Source organism: Danio aesculapii, chromosome 20 (genome assembly GCF_903798145.1).
Source record: "Danio aesculapii chromosome 20, fDanAes4.1, whole genome shotgun sequence".
NCBI lineage: Eukaryota > Metazoa > Chordata > Actinopteri > Cypriniformes > Danionidae > Danio > Danio aesculapii.
In genome coordinates, this window is record NC_079454.1 from 53,520,535 (window position 1) to 53,545,175 (window position 24,641).

General features: G+C 36.4%; 2 protein-coding genes across 4 annotated transcripts in view; both read right to left on the bottom strand.

The window, feature by feature from the left end:
• Nucleotides 1-24,641, bottom strand: part of ctsbb (cathepsin Bb) — a 245,400-nt gene that overhangs the window by 106,759 nt on the left and 114,000 nt on the right. The window lies entirely within an intron of this gene.
• LOC130248198 (desmoplakin-B) overlaps nt 1-24,641 on the bottom strand; it is a 77,861-nt gene that overhangs the window by 4,077 nt on the left and 49,143 nt on the right. For 2 of the 3 annotated variants that reach the window (XM_056481765.1, XM_056481764.1), the window contains exons 15-23: nt 22,998-23,173; nt 17,590-17,768; nt 14,431-14,569; nt 12,508-12,701; nt 9,475-9,637; nt 7,333-7,416; nt 4,291-4,398; nt 4,109-4,207; nt 777-2,603 (exon numbers count right to left, since the gene is read on the bottom strand). In XM_056481765.1, coding sequence (XP_056337740.1) covers nt 777-2,603; nt 4,109-4,207; nt 4,291-4,398; nt 7,333-7,416; nt 9,475-9,637; nt 12,508-12,701; nt 14,431-14,569; nt 17,590-17,768; nt 22,998-23,173 — 2,969 coding nt within the window. The remainder of the gene's footprint in view (nt 1-776; nt 2,604-4,108; nt 4,208-4,290; nt 4,399-7,332; nt 7,417-9,474; nt 9,638-12,507; nt 12,702-14,430; nt 14,570-17,589; nt 17,769-22,997; nt 23,174-24,641) is intronic. The other variant, XM_056481766.1, reaches the window with a different exon arrangement.

Sequence of the window (24,641 nt, forward strand, 5' to 3'; positions counted from 1 at the left end):
CATTACAATAAAGAACTGATTGATTCTCAAGTCATGAGCTGAGCTTCTAAATCAAGGGTGTCCAATCCTGCTCATGGAAGACCTGCAGTATTTAGAACCAACATCCTTACTTAGAAGTTTCTAGTGAGTTTGAGGACCCTGATAATCTGGTTTAAATATGTATAACTAGGGGTAGGAGCTAAACTCCTCTGTCAAGGGATCTCTAGGACCAGGCTTGGACACCTCTGTTTTAAAGCATGGGTAGCAAACCTTGCTCCTGGAGGAGAATTTAGTTCTGAAATTTTCAAGTAATTCAGGATTTTAAGTAATGCCGAACACATTGATTAGCTGGCTGTGCATCAACCAGTAATTTAGGATTTAAACTATACTTTCCAATATAGTAACCTACCAGGAGCAGGGATTGAGCCCTCTTTTCTGGAGAGTCAATATAACAGCGGAGGTCAAAGTGACATGTTTTAAACATGTGGTTGATCATGTAAGCAATTAAGGCTTTTGCTGATAATGCAAAAGAAGCCAGCAGCGTGGAGGCTTGCAAAGGATGCAAGGCACATATTAAAATGCAAATCAGATTAATCAGCAAGGTGTGGTGTGGAAACATGCACATTATGACATGCAAAATATGTCCTACTGATTATCTGACATATATTTGCATGTCAAGACTAACTACAGTGCACAGTGTGACAGATAGAGAGAGAGATCAGATGCATGCAGCTGGCTACACCTAAATCTAAGTATTGATGGATCTAGTGAACTCAAGTTTCTAGTTATCCTAGTACCTCTCTGGCTTGTTTTTGTACATTTTCTATCTCCACTTGCAGTTTTTCTCTCTCTCGTGAGAGCTGCCGCATAAGCCTGTCATGCTCTGCACCGGCGCGCTGGCTGGAATCAAGCTGTTTCTGCAAAGCTGTAATTTGCTCAGTCATTTCTCGATCTCCACGCTTTTTGTTTTTCAGCAACTCCTCGTGTTCAAGACGAACAGCGCGCAACTCCTCCTCCACCCGGACACGATCTTTGGTTAGAGTTTCTGTGAGCCTCTGCAGGCGTTCAGTTTCACCTGTGCTTACATTCAACGCACAACTCTTCTCTTCCATACTACGATGAAGAGCCTCGTAACGCTGGTTGGAGTCTTGAACACGCCCCTGCTCCTGCGTCAGCTGCAGTTTCAGCATATTTATCTCAGCTTTCAAAGCAGCAAGACTCTGAGAAGTCACTTTATTCTCCTTCGAGGCACGGTCAAGAGCTTCCTGCAGTTGCTTGCATTTTTCATCTGCATGTTTAGCTCCAATATTAGTCTCTTCTTGGCTGGTGCGTAGTGTGGTGATCGTAGTAGTGTACTCTCGCATAGCTTGGCTACTCTTTTCAAGCTGCGACTCAGTTCTTCTGCGCTTGCCGGCCTCTTCTTCTGCTACTTGTCTCTGCTTCTCTAATTCACCTTCCAGCCTCTTTAGCTCTTCCTGGAGCTCTTGAATGCGAGCCTGTAGGCGTGTAATAGTCTGTTCAGACCTTCCCTTCTCAAGTGCATGTGCCTCCAGCTCCACCCGAATAAGGCTCAACTCCCGGTGGGAGGAGCGAAGCTGCACTAGTTCCTCATTAGTGGTTTCATTCTTAGATTTGAGAACAGCCAAATCCCCTTCCAGTCTCCGCTTATCAGTTTCTAAAGATCTTTTCAGACGTCTCTCCTCCTCAAAGTTACGAGTGAGACGATTGATCTCATTACTTTTATCCTGAAGTGTCCGACTTGAGCTTTCCTGCACCTCCCTCATTTTGTTGTCTCCTTCACGCTTCTGGCTAATCATCACCTGGATTTGGGACTCAAGCTCGTGCCTCTTTCTGGATTCCTCTGTATTTAAAGCAGTAAGTCTCTTTACCTCCTCTTCCAGGATTCTCCTCTGCGCCTCCTCCTGGCTAAAAGAAATGCGAAGCCTCTTCAGCTGCTCCTTTAATTCACTAGATTCTCCCTCTAATCTTTCAAACTCCAGACTCATGGCAGCTGAATTGCTTTCTTTTTCCTGCGAAAGCTTCTGCATGCTGGATTGCGTTACGAGGATTTGAGACTCGTAGGTTTGTTTCACCTCTCGAATTTCTGTGCTGTGCTCCTGTCTTACCTTTGCTAGCTCTGCTTGCGCCTCCTTGATGCGCCGAGCCTCGTCTTCCAACTCCTTGCGCAGACGCTCCAACTCTCGGGTCCGTTCAGATACGGTTTTCTCCAGCTCCATTTTAGCCCAGCTGGCTTGTTCTAGTTCCTTGAGTTTCTTGCGCATAGTTTCATCGTGCTCTTCTTGCAGAAATGTGTAGCGCTCTTCCACGACTTTCTTTTTTCTCTCCATGTCCTCCAGTTGGAGTTTCAGGCGACGTACTTCCTCTGTAAGCTCCTCGAGGCGGTCTTTAGAGGAGTCCAGGCTCTCCTGAGTGGCCATGCACTTCATGGTTTCAGTCCTTTTCACCTCTTCCAGAGAGAGCAGGTGTGTTTGGGAATCGTTCAGGTCTTGCTGATATTGCAAAAGAGCATCCTGTAAAGTTGCATTGTTGGCAGTGTGATCTTTGATGGCATCCCTCAGTTGCTCAAGCTCCTCCTCGAGCAGCTCAATTCTGGTGTTTCGTATCTGCAGAAACACATTTAAAGATTTGTTATTTCTTTTTTTAAATGATTATTATTAAAATAACAATACAACAAATTTAATTGTTATTACTTGTGTGCTGTGGGGATGCTTTCATCCACTTTTTGATTTTGAGTCTTAATTTGGCCACAACTTTCTCTGTATTTCAGCAAATTAAATGATTTTATCCATTTAACACAACTATAGTAATTGATCTGTTGTGGTAATTCTATACTTGCTTTGGTAACAACTATGGTAATTAATCTGTTGCAGTGATTCTACAGTTGCTATGGTAACACAACTATAGTAATTAATCTGTTGTGGTAATTCTATACTTGCTTTGGTAACAACTATGGTAATTAATCTGTTGCAGTGATTCTACAGTTGCTATGGTAACACAACTATAGTAATTAATCTGTTGTGGTGATTCTATAGTTGCTATGGTAACAACAACTATAGTAATTAATCTGCTGCGGCAGTTGCTATGGTAACACAACAACTATAGTAATTAATCTGCTGCGGCGATTCTACAGTTGCTATAGTAACACAACAACTTTAGTAATGTATCTTTTGTGGTGATTCTATAGTTGCTATGGTAACAACAACTATATTAATGGCTCTGTTGTGGTGATTCTATAGTTGCTATGGTAACACAACAACCATAGTAATATAAACAAATGGCCCAATACTGTAGTTTACTAAGTATATTATACATACAATACAATACATCAGAGATTACTGTAGTAAAAACTAAGTAAATTACTTATTACAGTTTCATTATAGTTTCAGTTCACTATAGTCAATATTACAAAAGGTGTTGTAAATACTATAATATATACAGTATAATATACTTTACTATAGTATGGTTCTAAAATACAATAGTAATTAGTATGAATCAATATAATAATAATTCATTCATTCATTTTTCGGGTTAGTCCCTTATTTATCAGGGGTCGCCACAGCAGAATGAACTGCCAACTATTCCAGCATATGTTTTATGCAGCTGATGCCCTTCCATCTGCAACCCAGTACTGGGAAACACCCATACACACTCATTCTCTCTCACACACACACACACTCATACACTACAGTCTATTTAGTTCATCAATTCCCCTATAGCGCATGTGTTTGGACTGTGGGGAAACCGGAGCACCCGGAGGAAACCTACGCCAACACGGGGAGAACATGCAAACTCCACACAGAAATGCCAACTGACCCAGCCGGGACTCGAACCAGCGACCTTCTTGCTGTAAGGCGACAATGCTAACCACTGAGCCACTGTGCCATGCTAATAGTAACAATAATAATAATAATAATTTTTCATATGGTATTTACCTTTAAAATAATAAATAAATATTCTAAAAAAATATATAATATAATTAATATAATTAAGTATATATTTAAAAATATATATTTACAATTAAATAATGAAGCTTTAATTCTGGAGTCTGCTGACTTCAGTCATTAAAAACCATTTAAAGTGTTTCAACTAATCCCCATTCCAATGTTACCTTCAGTTCCTCCATGTTTTTCTGGGAGGCCAAAAGAAGTTTGTAGTAATCGCTTGAGCGGGTGAGCAATTCCAAGTAGTGCGCATTTAAAGAAGACACCTGAAGAACACAAAGTAGCATTATAACAAAACAGCACTGTAATAAAACTAATGCCAGTGGAGTTTTCAATGTTTCCGCTGTACCTCTTCAGAGATGGAGGACGATGGAGACTGCAGAACGGTCCTCTTGATAGGAATATTGAGCAGAGTCTCCAGTCCAGCGCTGTAAGTGGCCAACTCAAGCTCGTAATTCTACACAAAAACACGTCATGGGATTAACCATTTTTATTTAAACGGTGCTTTTTACAATGAAAACAAATGTATTACAGTCTGTGAGAACTAGAATTATTTGCCCTATGTATATATTTTTCCCTGAATTCTGTTTATCAGAGAGCAGATTTTCTCAGCACATTTCTAATCATAATAGTGTTAATAACTCATCTCAAATAACTGATTTATTTTCTCTTTGCCATGATGACAGTAAATAATATTAGACTAGATATTCTTCAAGACACTTCTATACAGCTTAAAGTGACATTTAAAGGCTTCACTAGGGTAATTAGGGTAAAGTTAGGGTAATTAGGCAAGTCATTGTATAACAGTGGTTTGTTCTGGAGACAATCCAACACTAATATTGCTCACATGTGACAAGTGTAAAGCTGCTGAGGGTACCTTAGCACATCTTTTTTGGTCTTGTGATCAAATTCAGAATTTTTGGTTAGAAATATTTCAGTTCTTTGCTAAGGTTTACGATTGTGTTTTACTTCCTGACCCAATGATAGCAGTTTTTGGCTGGTCAGATTTTCTTAAGACTCTCAACCGAAATGTACGGTTACCCGTTCAGTATGGCATGATCATAGCTAAAAAAAAAAGTTACCATTTGTGTTTGTGAAGAAAAACGTTAGGCCTCTTTTTCTGACTGGCTTCTCAGACTCTCCTCTACTGTACATGTGGAAAGAATAAGATATACCACCTTTGGGGACTCTGCCAAATTTGATAAAATGTGGGATCCAGTCTCTTTAATCTAAAACACCATAAAGACTAATAGTGTTGCTTAATTTCTGAAGATTTGTACGTTTTTTTCTTATTGTATTTTCTTTTCTTTCCTATCTTTTCTGTCTTATTGTAGGTCATATATGTTTTGTATGTCGCCATTTTCTCTTGTTTCATGCTTTATTTTACATTTTGCACAGATTATTGTTTCATGATGGTTTTGTCCGTCTGTTCTTTGTTTTTCTGTCTGCAAAAATTAAAATAAAAAATATTCAAATCAAATATTGCTTAAAGGGGCTAATAATATTGACCTTAAAATGTCTTTAAAACAATTAAAAACTGCTTTTATTCTAGCCGAAATAAAACAAATAAGACTTTCTCCAGAAGAAAAAATATTATAGGAAATACTGTGAAAAATTCCTGAATCTGTTCAACATCATTTGGGAAATAAGGGCTAAATCATTTTGACATCAGCTGTATATCCAACTGAAACTGAATATTGAGAAGGGGGTGGGGTTTTTATGTTTGAGCTCCGCCTCTCATCTATCACTCTCAGAAGGCTAATGGCTGAAGGGTGTGGCTAAGCATGTTTCAGCCAATCAGAGTCATTAGAGATAGACTGCTGTTACAGATGAGCAGATTTGGATTATACTAATTAAACAACTGTTTAATTGTTCACTTTAAGACTGATAATGCAAAATAAACATTGTGAATTTTAATTTTAAAGGCGTCTTTAATAAAATGTTTATTGTCAATCAATTGATTTTAAATAATGTTATTAAAACATTACAACAAAAAACATCTCTATATCATTTATGGAAAACCTTTTAGCAGGATTATAATCTAATCTAAATCTATTCGTTAATTTCAAAATGTTGCAAGAACTTATTAACATTCCCCATCATCTTTCCAAATTGATATAATTGAATGTTAAATACAGGGCTTAATTTGTGTCAGAACAAGCCGGATCCGGCACCTCTGAAATCTGATTCGGTAGCTTATTTTACTGATCCCCTTCCTCACATTCTTCCGCGACTCCCCAACCCTCTTGACTTTCGTCCGCAACACCCACCAAACACCCCCCCGCCCCGTCTGCGCAACCATAATCACTCCCCCCTCCTACAATTTGGTCTGGAACACTGCCACCAGCACCAAACCACCACCCCAATTTACACAGCAGAGAAGATGTTTTGTAGTGGTTTTAAAGCATTATCGAGAGACCAGATAACAGAGAAGACTATCAGAATGTTACAGCAACGTTCTCTCAACGTGATGAGCAAACATTCTTCTAGTACCATTACAGTCTGTGTGAAACAGTTGCGGCAGGCCTTTAATTTTAGTACGATGATGTATTTCAGACTGAAATGGAATATTAAGTAGGGGGCGTGGCTTATATTTAAGCTTGGCCTTTCATCTTACACTCAGCACCGGTTGGAGAGGCGTGGCTAAGCATATTTCGGCCAATCAGCGAATGACCGACGTTTTTATTTAGGTTGAAGATTAGCAAAACAAGCTGAATTGTTTTTGTGTGTGTATTAATTTGCACAGATTAAGTGTCCACCTTAAAGCTGAGCAGTTTTGACCCTTTTCACAAGATGTAAAATAAGTCTCTTGTGTGCATGTGTTGTTTCAGCTCAAAATAATGTTTTATAGCTCTTTAAAATGATCCCTTTTAGCCTTTGATTCTAATTGTGGTGTTTTGGTGACTGTCGCTTTAAATTCAAATAAGATTGTGCTCTTTTTAAAAAAGGGCGGAGCTACAAATGCCTGTGTGTCAGTATAGTGGCAGATTCAAAACTCTACTGGACAGACGGCTGCTTTTCACTCAGGGGCTGTTTATGCTAATGAGATGGTCACTAGTGGGCGGGGCTTTCCTCTGATGACACGTACAATTATTGTCAATGTCAATCAAAGTGTTTCTGCAGACTGTTTTGATCAAGTCTGATTATAAACAATACAATTAAATCATGTTCATCATTAGAGGCTGGATATATTCACACACTGCTGACACACAACTGTGTTTAAACCCCTTATAAGGGTGATCCTTCCATAATAGGTCCCCTTTAAGACGAAAACAGTACATTTTGATTACATGTGGACCTAAATCATCTGATGTTTTAATATAATCATATAATAACATCATCATTAGTTAAAGCTGAATTCTGAAATCAGAGGAATTGTAAGTAAGTATACCTTGATGGCACTGATGCAGGTTTCTCCGTCTTTGTGCACCGTCTCCATCAGCTCTCTCTTCGCCTTTATATCAGAGTTCAATGCCTGCACACATTATAAAGGAGCACAAATGTTCATTAGGACTTTATTAAATCATACAGATCAGCTCAATTAAAAGGACCTGCGTGGATACTAATAATATCTGGGTTATTATTCATTTGACTAAATCCATTAAATACTTATTCCTTACATAACAAAAATGTTCAATTAAAAAATGACTTGCACTTTATTTTCACTGGTTTTCAATGCATTCAGTGCGATACATTTCTCTTTTGTTTAATAACTTGATTTGTGTCTAAAAATAAAACAAATATGCTAAAATAAATAAAAATGAAGATTATAATAATAATAATAATAATAATAAATAATAATAATAATAATAATAACCCATATTAATAATACAAGGAACTTTTCTGTTGAATATTTGTTCATATTTATTTTATTTGATATTTATTTTATTTATTTTAATATTTAATTATTTTACAGTTTTATTTATAGGGATAAAAAGATCACATTAAAATGACTTGCTTCAGTATTTTGTTCAGTATTTTAGTTCAGATATCAGCTCAAGTGATTTAATTACTGTTTATTCATTTTAAAATGTATTATTTTTTGTTTTAATATTTATAATTTATTTTGAACAATTGTTATTTATTTATTTATTTAATTCACTGTTTTATTCCTAGTGATAATCAGATCATTTAAAATGACTTGCTTTAATGTTTTGCTGTGTTTTTTGTTAAGATTATCAGCTCAAGTTTATTATTCATTTATTATGATATTCATAATTTATTTATTTTAATATTTATTATATAGTGATTATCAGTTCAATCGATGTAAATGCTATTTATTCATTTTAATATGTATCATTTATTATTTTTAATATTTATATTTTATGTTAATATTAATTATTGATTTATCTTTTATTAATTATTATTTATTTACTTTAACATTTATACTTTATTTCTTATAATATTTTATTATTTCTTGTTCAATAATTATCAATTTATTTATTTATTTTACAGTTTTATTTATTGTGATAATCAGATCACATTACACAGATCAGATTAAATGACTTGCTTCAGAATTTTGGGGTGTTTTTTGTTCAGATATCAGCTCAAGTGACTTAATTACTATTTATTAATTTAAATATTTATTATTTTTTATTTAAATATGTATTATTTATCAATTTAAATATTTATTATTTTTTATTTAAATATGTATTATTTATTTATTTAAATATTCATTATTTTTTATTTAAATATGTATTATTTATTAATTTAAATATTTATTTTTTTTATTTAAATATGTATTATTTATTTATTTAAATATTCATTATTTTTAATTTAAATATGTATTATTTATTAATTTAAATATTTATTTTTTTAATTTAAATATGTATTATTTATTAATTTAAATATTTATTATTTTTTATTTAAATATGTATTATTTATTAATTTAAATATTTATTATTTTTTATTTAAATATGTATTATTTATTTATTTAAATATTCATTATTTTTTATTTAAATATGTATTATTTATTAATTTAAATATTTATTATTTTTATTTAAATATGTATTATTTATTAATTTAAATATTAATTATTTTTTATTTAAATATTTTGTCATTTATTTATTTTTTAATAATTATTATTTATTTAACAGTTTCATTCATAGTTATAATCAGTTCAAGCTATTTAATTACTATTGATATATTTGAACATTTATTATTTAATTATTATAATTTTTATAATTTATTTATTTTATATTTATTATTTATTTTCCATAATGATCAATTTATTTATTTTTTTCACAGTTTTATTAATAGTGATAATCAGATCACATTAAAATGACTTGCTTTAGTATTTTGGGGTGATTTTTGTTCAGATATCACTTCAAATGATTTAATTACTATTTATTTATTTATTTTAACATTTTTTATTTATTTATTTTCACATTTATAGTTTATTTATTAATTTTTCAGAATGATTTTTTAAAATTTATTTCACTTTTTTTTCACAGTTATAGTCAGATCACATTAAAGTGACTTGCTTCAATATTTCTGGGTGTTTTTTGCGGGAGTGCATGTTTATCAGACTTACCTTCTGTTGGTTCAGTAGTTGAGTGTAAGCTGCGCTGTCCTCCATCTTGACGGAGTGTTGTGAATCGATCTGCCTCTGGGTTTCATCAATCCAGCCGCTCAGGTGAGAACTGGACTGCATGTATCGCTTCAGCTGCGGCAGGTAAGAGTCCAGATCAACCAGCCTGAAAAACACAACAGCAATAATATTATTAACTCATTATAATACTGCTGAATGCATGATTCTGATTGGCTGATGAACATTCTATGGTGTGCTGTTATTTTTAGATAAACGCACAGCTAAAGTGGGCTACTCCTTTTCCCAGTACTCATTTTCAATGTTACTGGAGTCAAAGGGACTTGAATTTTTTATTGACTTGAGGTATACATGTAAAAGATTTGCAAGAAAGTTCAATTACACAAATGTGTCATACTCTTTGTCATAATCAGTAAATCATATTTGAACGAGTGAATTTGAATTTATTTGAATCAGTGAATCATTTACTGAAGAGACTCTTAATGGATCCTTTGAATCAGTAAATAATCTACTGGATGCTCACTCTGAATGAATCATTTGAATTAGCAAAAGAATTATTTGAATCAATGAATAATCTACTGGAGACTTATTTCTGAATGAATTGTTTGAATCAATGAATCATTTACTGGACACTCACTCTGAATGGATCATTTGAATCAGTGAATAATCTACCGGAGACTCACTCTTAATAAATCATTTAAATTAGCAAATTATCTACCGGAGACTTAATCCGAATGGATTACTTGAATCAGCGAATAATTTACCAGAGACTCACTCACTCCGAATGAATCATTTGAATCAGCGAATAATCTACCGGAGGCTCACTCTAAATGAATAATTTGAATCAGCGAATAATCTACAGGAGGCTCACTCTAAAAGAATCATTTGCATCAGCGAATAATCTACTGGACACTCACTCTGAATGAATCATTTAAATCAGCAAATAATCTAACGGAGACTCATTTAAATGAATCATTTGAATCAGTGAATAATTAACTAGAGACTCACTCTCAATTAATCATTTGAATCAGTGAATAATCTAGCAGAGACTCACTCCGAATGAATCATTTGAATCAGCCGATAATCTAATGGATACTCACTCTCAATGAATCATTTGAATCAGTGAATAATCTAACAGAGGCTCACTCTAAATGAATCATTTGAATCAGCAAATAATCAACTAGAGACTTACTCTCAATGAATCATTTGAATCAGCGAATAATCTAGCAGAACTCACTCTGAATGAATCAATGGAATTAGTGAATAATCTACCAGACTTACTCCCAATAAATCATTTGAATCAGCGAATAATCTACCAGAGGCTCACTCTAAATGAATCATTTGAATTAGCGAAGAATTTATCAGAGGCTCACTCTAAATGAATCATTTGAATCAGCGAATAATCTACCAGAGACTCACTCCGAATGAATCATTTGAGTCATCAGATAATCTACTGGACACTCACTCTCAATGAATCATTTGAATCAGCAAATAATCTAACCGAGGCTCACTCTAAATGAATCATTTGAATCAGCGAATAATCTACTAGAGACTCACTCTCAATGAATCATTTGAATCAGCGAATAATCTAGCAGAAACTCACTCCGAATGAATTATTTGAATCAGCGATTAATCTAACAGAGGCTCACTCTAAATAAATCATTTAAATCAGCAAATCATCTACCGGAGACTTACTCTGAATGGATAACTTGAATCAGCGAATAATATACCAGAGACTCACTCACTCCAAATAAATAATCTGAATCAGCAAATAATCTACTCGAGGCTCACGCTAAATGAATAATTTGAATCAGCGAATAATCTACCGGAGGCTCACTCTAAAAGAATCATTTGAATCAGCGAATAATCTACTGGACACTCACTTTAAATGAATCATTTAAATCAGCGAATAATCTACTGGTCACTTACTTTAAATGAATCATTTAAATCAGCGAATAATCTACTGGACACTCACTTTAAATGAATCATTAAATCAGCGAATAATCTACTGGTCACTTACTTTAAATGAATTATTTGAATCAGCGAATAATCTACCGGAGGCTCACTCTAAAAGAATTATTTGAATCAGCGATTAATCTACTAGAAACTCACTCTCAATGAATCATTTGAATCAGTGAATAATCTAGCAGAGACTCACTCCGAATGAATAATTTGAATCAGCGGATAATCTACTCGTCACTCACTCTTAAAGAATCATTTGAATCTGCGAATAATCTAACAGAGGCTCACTCTAAATGAATAATTTGAATCAGTGAATAATCTAACAGAAACTCACTCCAAATGAATCATTTGAATCAGCGAATAATCTAACAGAACCTCACTCTAAATGAATCATTTGAATCAGCGAATAATCTACCAGAGACTCACTCCGAATGAATCTTTTGAAATCAGCGGATAATCTACTCGTCACTCACTCTTAAAGAATCATTTGAATCTGCGAATAATCTAAAAGAGGCTCACTCTAAATGAATCATTTGAATCAGCGAATAATCTAGCAGAAACTCACTCTGAATTAATCTTTTGAATCAGCGAATAATCTAGCAGAAACTCACTCCGAATAAATCTTTTGAATCAGCGAATAATCTACTCGAGACTCACTCTAAATGAATCATTTGAATCAGCAAATAATCTACTGGAGACTCACTCTAAATGAATCATATGAATCAGCGAATAATCTACTGAAGACTCACTCTAAATGAATCATTTGAATCAGCGAATAATCTACTCAAGACTTACTCTGAACAGATCATTTGAATCAGTGAGTCATTTACTGAAGACTTACTCTGAATAAATAATTTAAATCATTTTACCAGCGACTCACTCCGAATAGACCATTTGAATAAGTGAAGTAAAAAGTATAACATTAGGTTTTGTAATGTAGTAAAATAAAAGTTTCCTAAATAAATGTACAGATCCACTCACTACATACCTTAATTACACAGTAGTGAAGTAAAAACATTGCTTTACAGTCCAGCAGTGTTATAGAGCGTCTCTGACCTGTTGTTGATCTGAACGTGGATGCGTTTCCAGCGGTCAGACAGCTGATGGACATGATCTGCGTACTGCGTCAGGTTGATGATGCACTGGTAGCGGCCCTGATCCCTCTGCTCATTAACCTTCTGCATCCGATTCAGATCCACCAGCAGAGAATTCAGCAGATCCTGCTTCTGCTCCAGATCACTGCGCATGCTCTGCAGGCACAAACAATAACAGATGCTATTAACCTCATGGAGCCTTCTAACAATATTACTTTCATTCCTGAACAATCTTTTTATTGAGATGAAACAAAAGTCTGTGTGTTACGATTTTATAATTACAGTCTACGAAATTTATTTACGCATGAAATATTTATGACAGGGATTTTATTCCATACAAATACCAGTCATAATTTCAACCCAGGCTCATTCTGAGAACGTAGCCTCGTGGACGTTTCTGGAGACGGCGAAATACGTCCCGGGAGGTACGTATTTTTGCAGTTTTTGTTTTCGCGAATCCGCGAGAGGGCGCTGTGCGCGCTATTTCCTGCGCCGTTCTCGCGTAAACCCGCTAGAGGCCGCTGTCGAACGACCTTCCGCCTGTCTGCCTGGATGAAAGAATGATTGACCGTGCAACCGGCCAATCGGCTGACCCACCCTCCTCCGTCCCTAAACCCAACCAACGACGATTCACAAAAGCCGTCCAGAAAAAGAAAAGCCCTCGTCTGATTTTTACCACGTTTTCGGATTTTGACTACATTCTCACCCTGTGATAAACTTGTTCGCTTCATTTTTTGGATTTTGTTTTTGTTTTCTTACCTGATTTCTGGAACCGCTCTTCCTCGGACTCGAGGATGTTATGATGTTACAGAGGACTTATTTTATTTCTCTGTTCCGACTTCCAAGTGACTTATAGCCTACGGTTGTTATGAATAAATTATGTTAAAACAACTTAATCTTGAAAAAAGGCAAAAGAGCTGTGTACATGTGCACATTTGAATAATGTCGGGCTGTAAACAGGGTCGGGCTTTTGAAAAGCTGTCAATCAAAATCTACTTGTCGGGCTCAGGCCGAATTCTATCGTGCTCGGGCCCTATCGAGCCTAACTTTTAATACCCGATTACACCTCTACACTGTTGTGTGGCAGCAGTGTAATACATAATCAGACTCTAAAGGTTAAAATGTATTAATTCTATTGTTTATAATCAGACTTGATCAAAACAGTCTGCAGAAACACTTTGATTGACATTCTCCCTTTATACGCGTCATCAGAGGGGGAAAGCCCCGCCCACTAGTGCTCATCTCTCCCTCATTAGCATATAACGTTAGTCTAGTTTTTGAATCTGCCACTATGCTGACAAACAGGTGTCTGTAGCTCCGCCCTCCACTGAAAAAGAGCACAATCTCATTTGAATTTAAAGCGACAGTCACCAAAACACCACAATTAGAGTCAAAGCCTAAAAGTGTCAGTTTCAGAGAGTTAGAAAACATTATCTGTGTGGTATTTTGGGCTCAAACTTCACACACACACACTCTTGACACATCAGAGGTTATGTTGCAACTTGTAAAAAAGGTACATAATAGGAAACACAGGAAACTTGACACAGTAAACACAGTAAGTTGATTTCTGCGCACACACTTTAATCTGTTGTGTTAGTCCACTGAACTCCATATGAAAGCCAGAAACTCTTCAGCACAGGTCGATCTAAAGGGTTAATGCTGACAACTGATGATCAACAGTAATAATGACACATTGTCCTTCTTCCCAACAGGGAAAACCAGCAGCAATCAGTAATGCATGATTATATGCTGTCATGGCTTTACAATCAATAAATGTGATTATAATGGAAGTCAATGGGGCAAAAACAGCACCAACATAACCAAAGGGGAGTCAATCTGAACAGTACATACAGTAAGGGTTAATAAGAGCTTGAGTAAAACTGACCAGCAGCACTTTCTGGTATCTCTGCACTTCCTCCGGGTCTGAAGAAGCGGTTTCTTTCTCCGTCAGCCGAGCTTCATAAACCTTCACCACATCTTCAGCTTTCATCATATCCTTCAGCAGAGACTTCACTGAGCCCAGCCTGAAACACACACACGCGCGCGCACGCACAAACGCACACAGTTTTAAATATTTCCCAAATGATGTTGAACAGATTCAGGAATTTTTCACAGTATTTCCTACAATATTTTTTCTTCTGGAGAAAGTCTTATTTGTTTTATTTCGGCTAGAATAAAAGCAGTTTTTAATTGTTTAAACTCATTTAAGGTCAATATTATTAGCCCCCTTAAGCTATATTAGTTTTGGATTGTCTCCAGAACCACTGTTATACAATACCATGCCTAATTACCCTAACTTTACCCTAATTACCCTAGTTAAGCCTTGAAATGTCACTATAAGCTGAATACTAGTGTCTTAAAAAAGAGAAGAGAGAGAGAGTGCAAAGCAAAAGCAAGATTATGTCTGGATATGTATTGAAATGTTGATATTTTTGACACAACCTTCAACTAATTTTAATTTTACTTCTTTTAATTCTGTATGTTGCACTTTGCACGAACTTCACTACTGAGACTGCCTGTGATTTGGTTTCTGTGCATCGTTTACAGACAGTGAACTTAATATTTGCCCTTTCTGTGAGAAAAATGCTGTAATGTTTAATGTTTCTTCTGATTATCCTACTCAGTGCTGCTGAGCTGTTTGCGTTCTTTAAGACTTTCTATTGTATGAATTAAGACTCCATGAAATGATATAAAAGAGAAGTGCGTTTGGTAATGCGCTCTGAGAAATCTGCGCTCTCTGCTGAATTAGGTTCTCTTTCATCTAATGCAGCTTGAATGATTTAAAATGATTAAAATGCAGTACTTTAGGCTTGCCAAAACATGATTTTACATCTCACGGTCACATCATAGCTTTGCTGCTTTCTCAGTTATGAAGTGCTTTAAAAAAATGTTATAGGGGCTAGGGTGGGACAAGCTGGTCGAGTGGGTCGAGCCGGGCCTGTTTTAAAGTATTATTATTTGTCTATAAATCACTAAGTGGCCTATAGGAGCTCAATACATTACAGATATGCTCACTGAATACAAACCCAACAGATCACTCAGATCATTAGGATTAAATAAACTAGAAATTCCAAGAGTTCAGTCAAAGCAGAGTGAATCATCTTTCAGCTACTAACAGCGCCCCCTGCTGCTGGAATCAGCTTCCGGAAATGATCAGATGTGCTCCAACATTAGGCACATTCACATCAAGACTGAAAACACATCTGTTTATCTGAGCCTTCACATAATGAGCACTGAGTTACGTCCGACAGATCGCACTATTATGCTTTTCTCTGCTTTTTCATTGTTTTATAACCTGTTTAATCTGTTTTAATAATTTTTATTCTTTGTTGTTTTTATTTTCTTATACTTGTATCTTTTATTCTTGTTTATGTTAAGAACTTTGAATTACCACTGTGTATGAAATCCGGAAAGTATTGACAGTGCTTCACTTTCTCCACATTTGTTTATGTTACAGCCTTATTCCAAAATGGATTAAATTCATTGATTTCCTGAACATTCTACACACAATCCCCCATGATGACAATGTGGAAAAAGAGTTTTTGAAATTGTTGTAAGTTTATTAAAGATAAAACACCTGTAAAATCACATGTACATCAGTATTGACAGCCTTTGGCGTGAAGATCTAAATTGAGCTCAGGTACATTCTGTTTCCACTGATCATTCTTGAGATGTTTCAGCAGCTTCATTAGAGTTCACCTGTGGTCAATTGCCAAAAGGCATCTGAAGGACTCTCAGACCATCAGAAACTAAACTCTCTGCTCTGATGAGACTCAAACTGAACTCTTTGGAGTGAACGCCAGGCGTTACGTTTGGAGAAAAGCAGGCAGCGCTAATCACCAGGCTAATACCATCCCTACAGTGAAGCATGGTGGTGGCAGCATCATGCTGTGGGGATGTTTTCCAGCAGCAGGAACTGGAAGACTAGTCAGGATAGAGGGAAAGATGAATGCAGCAATGTACAGAGACATCCTGAATGAAGACCTGCTTCAGAGTGCTCTTGACCTCAGACTGGGGCGACGGTTCATCTTCCAGCAGGACAATGACCCAAAGCACACTGCCAAAATATCAATGGAGTGGCTTCACAACAACTCTGTGAATGTCTTTGACTGGCCCAGCCACAGCCCAGACCTAAATCCTATTGAACATCTCTGGAGAGATTTGAAAATGGCTGCACACTGTCACTTCCCATCCAACCTGATAGAGCTTGAGAGGTACTGCAAAGAGGAATGGGCCAAAACTCCCAAAGACAGGTGTGCCAAGCTTGAGGCATCATATTCAAAAAGACTTGAGGCTGTAATCGCTGCCAAAGGAGCATCAACAAAGTATTGAGCAAAGGCTGTGAATACTGATGTACATGTGAGTTTACAGCTTCTTTATTTTTAATAAAATTGCAACAATTTCAAAAACTCTTTTTCCACATTGTCATTATGGGGGATAGTGTGTAGAATGTTGAGGAAATCAATCAATTTAATCCATTTTGGAATAAGGCTGTAACATAAACAAATGTGGAAAAAGTGAAGAGCTATCAATACTTTCTGATATATACATATATTTTTATTTTTTTATTTATTTTTTTTATTTTTAATGTTTTACAGCCATATCAGCAGCATTGGCTATATTCATGGCAAAACCTATACTAAATATACAATATATAACATTCAATCATATTGGTTTCTTAATAAACATTCATTATACAAAAAAACATACAAATAACACAGAAAAGAATCAGATACAATCTTAGTTTGATTAATGATGAATACTCTAAAATTCCTCCAAAAACACCTATTTAAACATTTGTCTTAAACTATGTGCTGAATAAAAGTGTTCTCTAATATCATTTAACAGTACTCATTCTATTAAAACACTTTATGGGTTGAGTCTTGAGTGCTTTAAATCACTGTAATCAATAACAATTTACTAAACATTATCATGGAAAGCAGCCATTTTTAACTGCAGAACTATTTCACTCATTTTTTTGTATTTTTTGATCAATAAATCCAGCCATGGTGAGCAGAAGAAAGAGTTTTCCTGCACGATTTACCTCTGCAGATGTGTGGTAAAGTAACTGTCCAGGTTCAGGAGTCTCTGGTTCATGATGTCCAGCTGACCGCTCAGATATCTGCTTTTATCGCTGTCGCCGGCATCTTTCAGTTCAGCCTGAATGCCGTCTCGAAGACTCACAAACTCTCCTCGAAGGCCCTGGATGTTCTTCTGAAAGGCCTGAAGGCAAATAAATGACTTACAGCTTTTTTCAGCAGAGCTCCACAGATTAATCAGGTGGATTTGGGGAATGTTTTAAAATAATCAGCATTGATTCATTGCATACTTAAAACTATTTAATTCATCTTCATTTCTATAGCATTCTTACAATGCAGATTGTGTTAAAGCAGCTTAGAGAATAAAAAGCCATAACAACATTTCAGATTGTGGATCATTTCAGTAAATCAAGCAGGATGCATGATGAAAATAGTCAGTGGGCTCTATTTTAATGATCGGTAAGTCTAAAGCGCATGGCGCAAAAGCATTAAGGGCATGTCCAAATCTCTCAGTGCATGGTCTAACAGGGTTGTGCTTATTCTCTTAATGAATTCTGAGTAGGGCCAGACAGAATCTGCTGACATTTTTTGTTATTTCTGCTGAGAATTTTGTAAAATATCTATGGATTTATACGGAATGATTTTATAAGTATCATAACTAAAAACTTAATATATTAAATCAACAAATTATACATTTATAACTTTTATTTAATGTTTACACTGCAATATATTTGGTAAACAAGTGCTGGAGAAAGCAATGAATGGAGCATTTACACTCTAAACAGTTGCTTTATCCACAGCAGTTTGGTTTTCGAGAGAAATATTCCACAGAAACAGCTAATTGTTATCTGCTTGAAAAAATAAAAGGGTCACTGGATAAAGGTAGCGTGGTTGGGGCAGTGTTCCTGGACCTAAAGAAAGCTTTTGACACGGTTAATCACAGTATCTTACTAAAAAAATTAAGAGAGTTCAAAATGTCAGCAGAAGCCTTACAGTGGTCTGGGTCTTATTTGGGTGGGAGACAGCAATGTGTGAGGGTCAATGGGGTGAAGTCATCTGTGCGTTCTAACAATATAGGAGTACCTAATGGGTCTGTTCTTGGCACATTGTTGTTTACAATGTACATACCTGTTCAGTAAATTATCTTCCTGATTACAGCTCAGGGGTTAACTACCAGTTATATGCAGATGACAGTCATATATGTGTCAGCTAAAGCACCGTGCCGGGCAGGTGAGCAACTGACTCAGGCTTTACAGCATATTTCAAGATGGCTTGAGCTGTCTCATTTAACCTTACATGTCTAGAAAACAGTTCCTTTGAGCTTCTCTTATAAGAAACAGGTCTGTACGGGATACATTTGAGGTGCTGATAATTAATAATAAAAGCTAAAGTTATTAAAGAAGTGAATGAATTTAAGTATCTTGGCATAACTCTAGACATTCATTTAAAATGTGATAGTGATGTTAAAAATATGTGTAAGAAGGTCAAGCCAAGTCGTTTTTATTTTATTAGAAGATTTTTAACTTCTCAAACTGCTAAATTATACATGCACACAATGATATTCTCACACTTGACGTATTGCATTACATCATGGTCACAAGCCTCTTTATCTACATTGAAGCCTATTGACTCGATATATAAACAAGCAGATCAAATTATGGACTTAAAGCCTTTGAGATGGCATCATTTTATGTAAACATAACCTCTTTAGTTTGATAGTTTAATTAAATTTAATGATCTTAAATTGGTTTTTAAATGTTCATGTTCCAGTGCTGTTTTCTGATCTAATCAGTAGGCATCAAACCTCTCACAGAGTCACACAGGCAACTGCTAATGGTGACTGTCTACTGCCAAAGTGTAAGACCCCATTTGGTCGACCTGTTTTCTCTGTAATATAAATATTTAAGTAATATAAATTACTATTATAAGTAATATAAATATTTTAGTAGAGTTATAAAAAATAAAAGTCACCATCATATACTGGTTATCGGCTGCCCTGATTTGTAAATATGGGCATCAGCCAGAGAAAAACCCATTTGCAGGGCTGTACGATATTGGAAAAATCTAACATTGTGAAATATTTTTATTTTGCGACAGGGTTCATACACATGTATACTACTAAAATTCCATGACTTTTCCAGAACTTTCATGTACATCTTCATGAAGTAATGTTTCATAATGACTACATATACATGGTAAATAATAAGACAAACAATGACGTTCAAGTTTATTCCAGCATATCATAGAACACACAATAATCTATTTAGTTTAAGTTTGCTTTTATATCTCTGTAAAATTGATTTTGATGATGCTTACACAGCACTAACAATGTAAGAGCAAGTTTTTGGCCAAGGAGAGAAAAGAAGTAAAGACAACTAACCTATATTCAAGTTAGGGCTGCACAATATATGGTTTCAGCATCGATACTGCATTGTGTGCATCCGCAATAGTCACATCGCAGGATATGCTGTTTACAATATACATGCTACCCCTGGGAGACATTATTAGAAGACATGGGATCAGCTTTCACTGCTATGCAGATGATACTCAATTATATATTTCAACTAAACCTGACGAGACGTCTAATCTGTCCAAGCTAACTGAGTGTATTAAAGATGTTAAAGACTGGATGACCAACAATTATCTTCTCTTAAACTCAGACAAAACAGAATTATTACTTATTGGGCCAAAATCCTGTACACAGCAGATCTCACAACTCGACCTACAATTAGAGGGATACAAAGTTAGCGTTAGCTCTACTATAAAAGATCTGGGTGTCATATTAGACAGTAATTTAACTTTTAAAAATCATATATCCCATGTCAGAAAAAACTGCTTTCTTTCATCTGAGAAATATCGCTAAGTTACGAAGTATGCTATCCATCTCAGATGCAGAAAAGCTAGTCCATGCTTTTATGACTTCTAGGCTGGACTACTGTAATGCACTGTTTGCTGGCTGCCCAGCATCCTCTATTAACAAACTTCAGCTAGTACAAAATGCAGCTGCCAGAGTTCTTACCAGGTCTAGAAAATTTGATCACATCACCCCAATTTTATCCTCCTTACACTGGCTGCCTGTTAAGTTTCGTATTGAATTTAAAATATTGCTTCTTACATATAAAGCTTTAAATAATCTAGCTCCTGTTTATCTAACCAATCTTCTGTCTCGCTACAATCCAACTCGCTCTTTAAGGTCTCAAAACTCAGGGCTTCTGGTAGTACCTAGAATAGCAAAGTCGAGTAAAGGAGGTCGAGCCTTCTCATTTATAGCTCCTAAACTCTGGAATAGCCTTCCTGATAACGTCCGAGGCTCAGACACACTCTCCCAATTCAAAACTAGATTAAAGACCTATCTGTTCAGTAAAGCATACACTTAGTGCACCACTTGGGGGCTTCCACACAGGTTATGCATCTTGCTGATATACACTGTGAACATCAGCTACGCTAATTATTTTCTTTATTCTCCATTTCCACCTGGGGATACTCTTCCCGAGGCCCTCAGACTATACAGAGCCACTGATTCGATCCAAGACCAACGACGAGATGATCCCAAGGTTTTTATATCCTGGACCAGGCCGTATCCTGAGCAGCTACTGTGATGGTCATGGAGGAGTGGAGAACATGAGACTGATTCCTGTGACACTCCGGAGACAGACGAGTCTTCGCTGAGGCCAGCTTCCAGCCTCCGCCACTGAGACTGCAGCTCTGCACAAGACGTTTGGCCAGCGGAGAAATTAAAATGGTCGTGCCCAACTGAGCCTGGTTTCTCTCAAGGTTTTTTTTCTTCACTTCCACCTTTAGTGAAGTTTTTTTTCCCTCTCCGCTGTCGCCACTGGCTTGCATGGTTCAGGATCTGTAGAGCTGCGCATCGTTGGATTTGCTCTTCAGTGTTTGGACTCTCAGTAGTGATTATTAAACCACACTGAACTGAGCTCAACTGAACTGAACTTAAACACTACAAACTGAACTACACTGTTCCTATTTACTGTGACCTTTTATGTGAAGCTGCTTTGACACAATCTACATTGTATAAGCGCTATACAAATAAAGGTGAATTAAATTGAATTGAATATGCAATGTTGGGATTATAGTTTAATATAGAGTTTAATCATAATGGAGTAAAAGTTCATCATCTGCATGCATTTCTAAAGAGATAGTTCACCCAAAATGACTTCATTACACACTTCACTTGCTTCAAAAAGACAACTTAATAACTCCTATAGTATTGAAACAAGTGAGTAAACAGTGAGTACATTTTAATCTTTGAGTGAACTGTCCCTTTAAGACCTGTGACTGTGTGAACATTTCAATATTTCAGAGTTTAAAACCTCCGGCCACAAGACATTTATTGTAACTTTAATAAAGATGAAATAATCTACAGTGAAGACTGAGCAGTGTTGATTATTCAGTATCTGTACCAGAATAGTGAATACCTGAACACTATCATTCATTTTTATCTTTACTATATTTTTTATTGATCTCTGCTTGTCATTTATTTGTTATATATTATTCAAGATTCACTCCTCTACAAAATCCCCCCAATCAATCCAAATAAACCTGGTAAATCATCTGGTGAAATTGTTTTCACATCACAATATACATCACAGAGATACTAGATATGATCATGTCAGATTTTCCAATATCGTGCAGCGCTAATTCAACTATACAGATATTTGTAAACTAATTTACATGACTTTTCCAAAACTTCATGGGTTTTTCCAAAACTTTTCCAGGCCTGTCAAAATTCCATGACTTTTCCAGGTTTTCCATGACCGTATGAACCCTGGATTTGTTGCGATATATCTTCAATTTTTACCAGTTGACTTAACATCTCTATTTGCAGGGGCGTAGCAGACATTTTAAAAGTGGGGGGGGGACGGCTGTATGAGATCATATGTTCATATAATTATTAATCACCTGTTTCTAAATGGTCTGTCTCTAAAAGTGAGGGGGACAGATCCCCCCCATCCCCCCCGGTTGCTACACCCCTGTCTATTTGGAAAGAATTTATAATGTCAGATCGATTGGGAGGATTCTGCAGTGGGAGTGCGTCTCCATAAAATCTAATAAATGCAATCAAGAAAAAGCTTCAATTGAAATAAACCGTGCTCTATCATTTTCAGAGTCTAACAGTATTCAAGTACAGTTATTAAATTATAAAACTATAATTGAAATAGTTTAAAGTCACAAATGGTGCTATTTCTTATGCCTGAATGCTTTTAAAATCATTATACAATCACATGCATCAAAAATGCAAATGCAAATGATGCATTTAAAATAAACTCAACATTGTGTATCCTGCAATGTGACTATTGTGAATGATCACGTTGCGATATCGATGCCGAAATGATATATTGTGCAGCCCTACCCGTTTGCATGTGTATCTGTCATTTTGACTGTGTTGTAGACTGACCTGTGTGCTGCTGATGTGCTGTTTGCACTCCTCTAGACCCTCGTCTCCTAAAACGATGTAGAGGAAAGAGATGAGGGAGGATTCGGCTCCGTCCAGCTTCAGTCTCAGAGCGTTGAGTTCGTTCAGCATTTTAACGCTCACCGCCGCCGAATATTCAGATCCTTCTCCTCGAGCGGCTGCAGAGAAAACACAGCAGATAATACACTGATTATTCAGCTTGTGATCTGATTTAGGACTTATGATTTAGTAGACCCCCTTTCACAATAGTGTTATGATTTGTTTAACAGTCATCAGCATCGTAAATCCTTGAACGTTTTTAATATTTAGATTTTTGTTTTAGAACCGTATGAACATTTATATGTATTTATGTATGTTTTATATCAACTCTGCATCAAATTACAACAAATTACCGCTTGTGTGAGGTGTTTCTAATGCAGAGTCTATTGGTGCAGGACAGTAAATCTGACATTATTCTCTCTTCTGGCTGCCATCACCAATCTAGGATTTAGGTCTGGGCTCTGGCTGGGCCACTCAAGGGCATTCACCGAGTTGTTGTGAAGCCACTCCATTGATATTTTGGCAGTGTGCTTTGGGTCATTGTCCTGCTGGAAGATGAACCGTCGCCCCAGTCTGAGGTCAAGAGCACTCTGAAGCAGGTTTTGATTCAGGATGTCTCTGTACATCGCTGCATTCATCTTTCCCTCTATCCTGACTAGTCTTCCAGTTCCTGCTGCTGAAAAACATCCCCACAGCATGATGCTGCCACCACCATGCTTCACTGTAGGGATGGTGTTAGCCTGGTGATGAGCGCTGCCTGCTTTTCTCCAAACGTAATGCCTCGAGTTCACTCCAAAGAGTTCAGTTTGAGTCTCATCAGAGCAGAGAGTTTAGTTTCTGATGGTCTGAGAGTCCTTCAGATGCCTTTTGGCAAACTCCAGGCGGGGAGTGGCATCACTCTGGCCACTCTACCATACAGGCCTGATTGGTGGATTGCTGCACAGATGGTTGTCCTTCTGTAAGGTTCTCCTCTATATACAGAAGAACGCTGGAGCTCAGACAGAGTGACCATTGGGTTGTTGATCACCACCTGACTAAGGCCCTTCTCCCCCGATCACTCAGCTTAGATAGCCGGCCAGCTCTAGGAAGAGTCCTGGTGGTTCAGACATCTTCCACTTACAGGATGATGGAGGCCGCTGTGCTCATTGGAGCTTTCAGAGCAGCAGAAATGTTTCTGTAACCTTCCCCAGCCTTGTGCCTCAAGACAATCCTGTCTCGGATGTCTACAGACAATTCCTTTGTCTTCATGCTTGGTTTGTGCTTTGACATGCACTGTCAACCCTGGGAGCTTATATAGACAGGTGTATGCCTTTTCAAATCATGTCCAATCAACTGAATTGACCACAGGTGAACTCCAATGAAGCTGCTGAAACATCTCAAGAATGATCAGTGGAAACAGAATGAACCTGAGCTCAATTTAGAGCTTAACGCCAAACGCTGTCAATACTGATGTACATGATTTTACAGGTGTTTTATTTTTAATAAATTTGCAACAATTTCAAACTCTTTTTCCACATTGTCATTATGGGGGATTGTGTGTAGAATGTTGAGGAAATCAATTAATTTAGTCCATTTTGGAATAAGGCT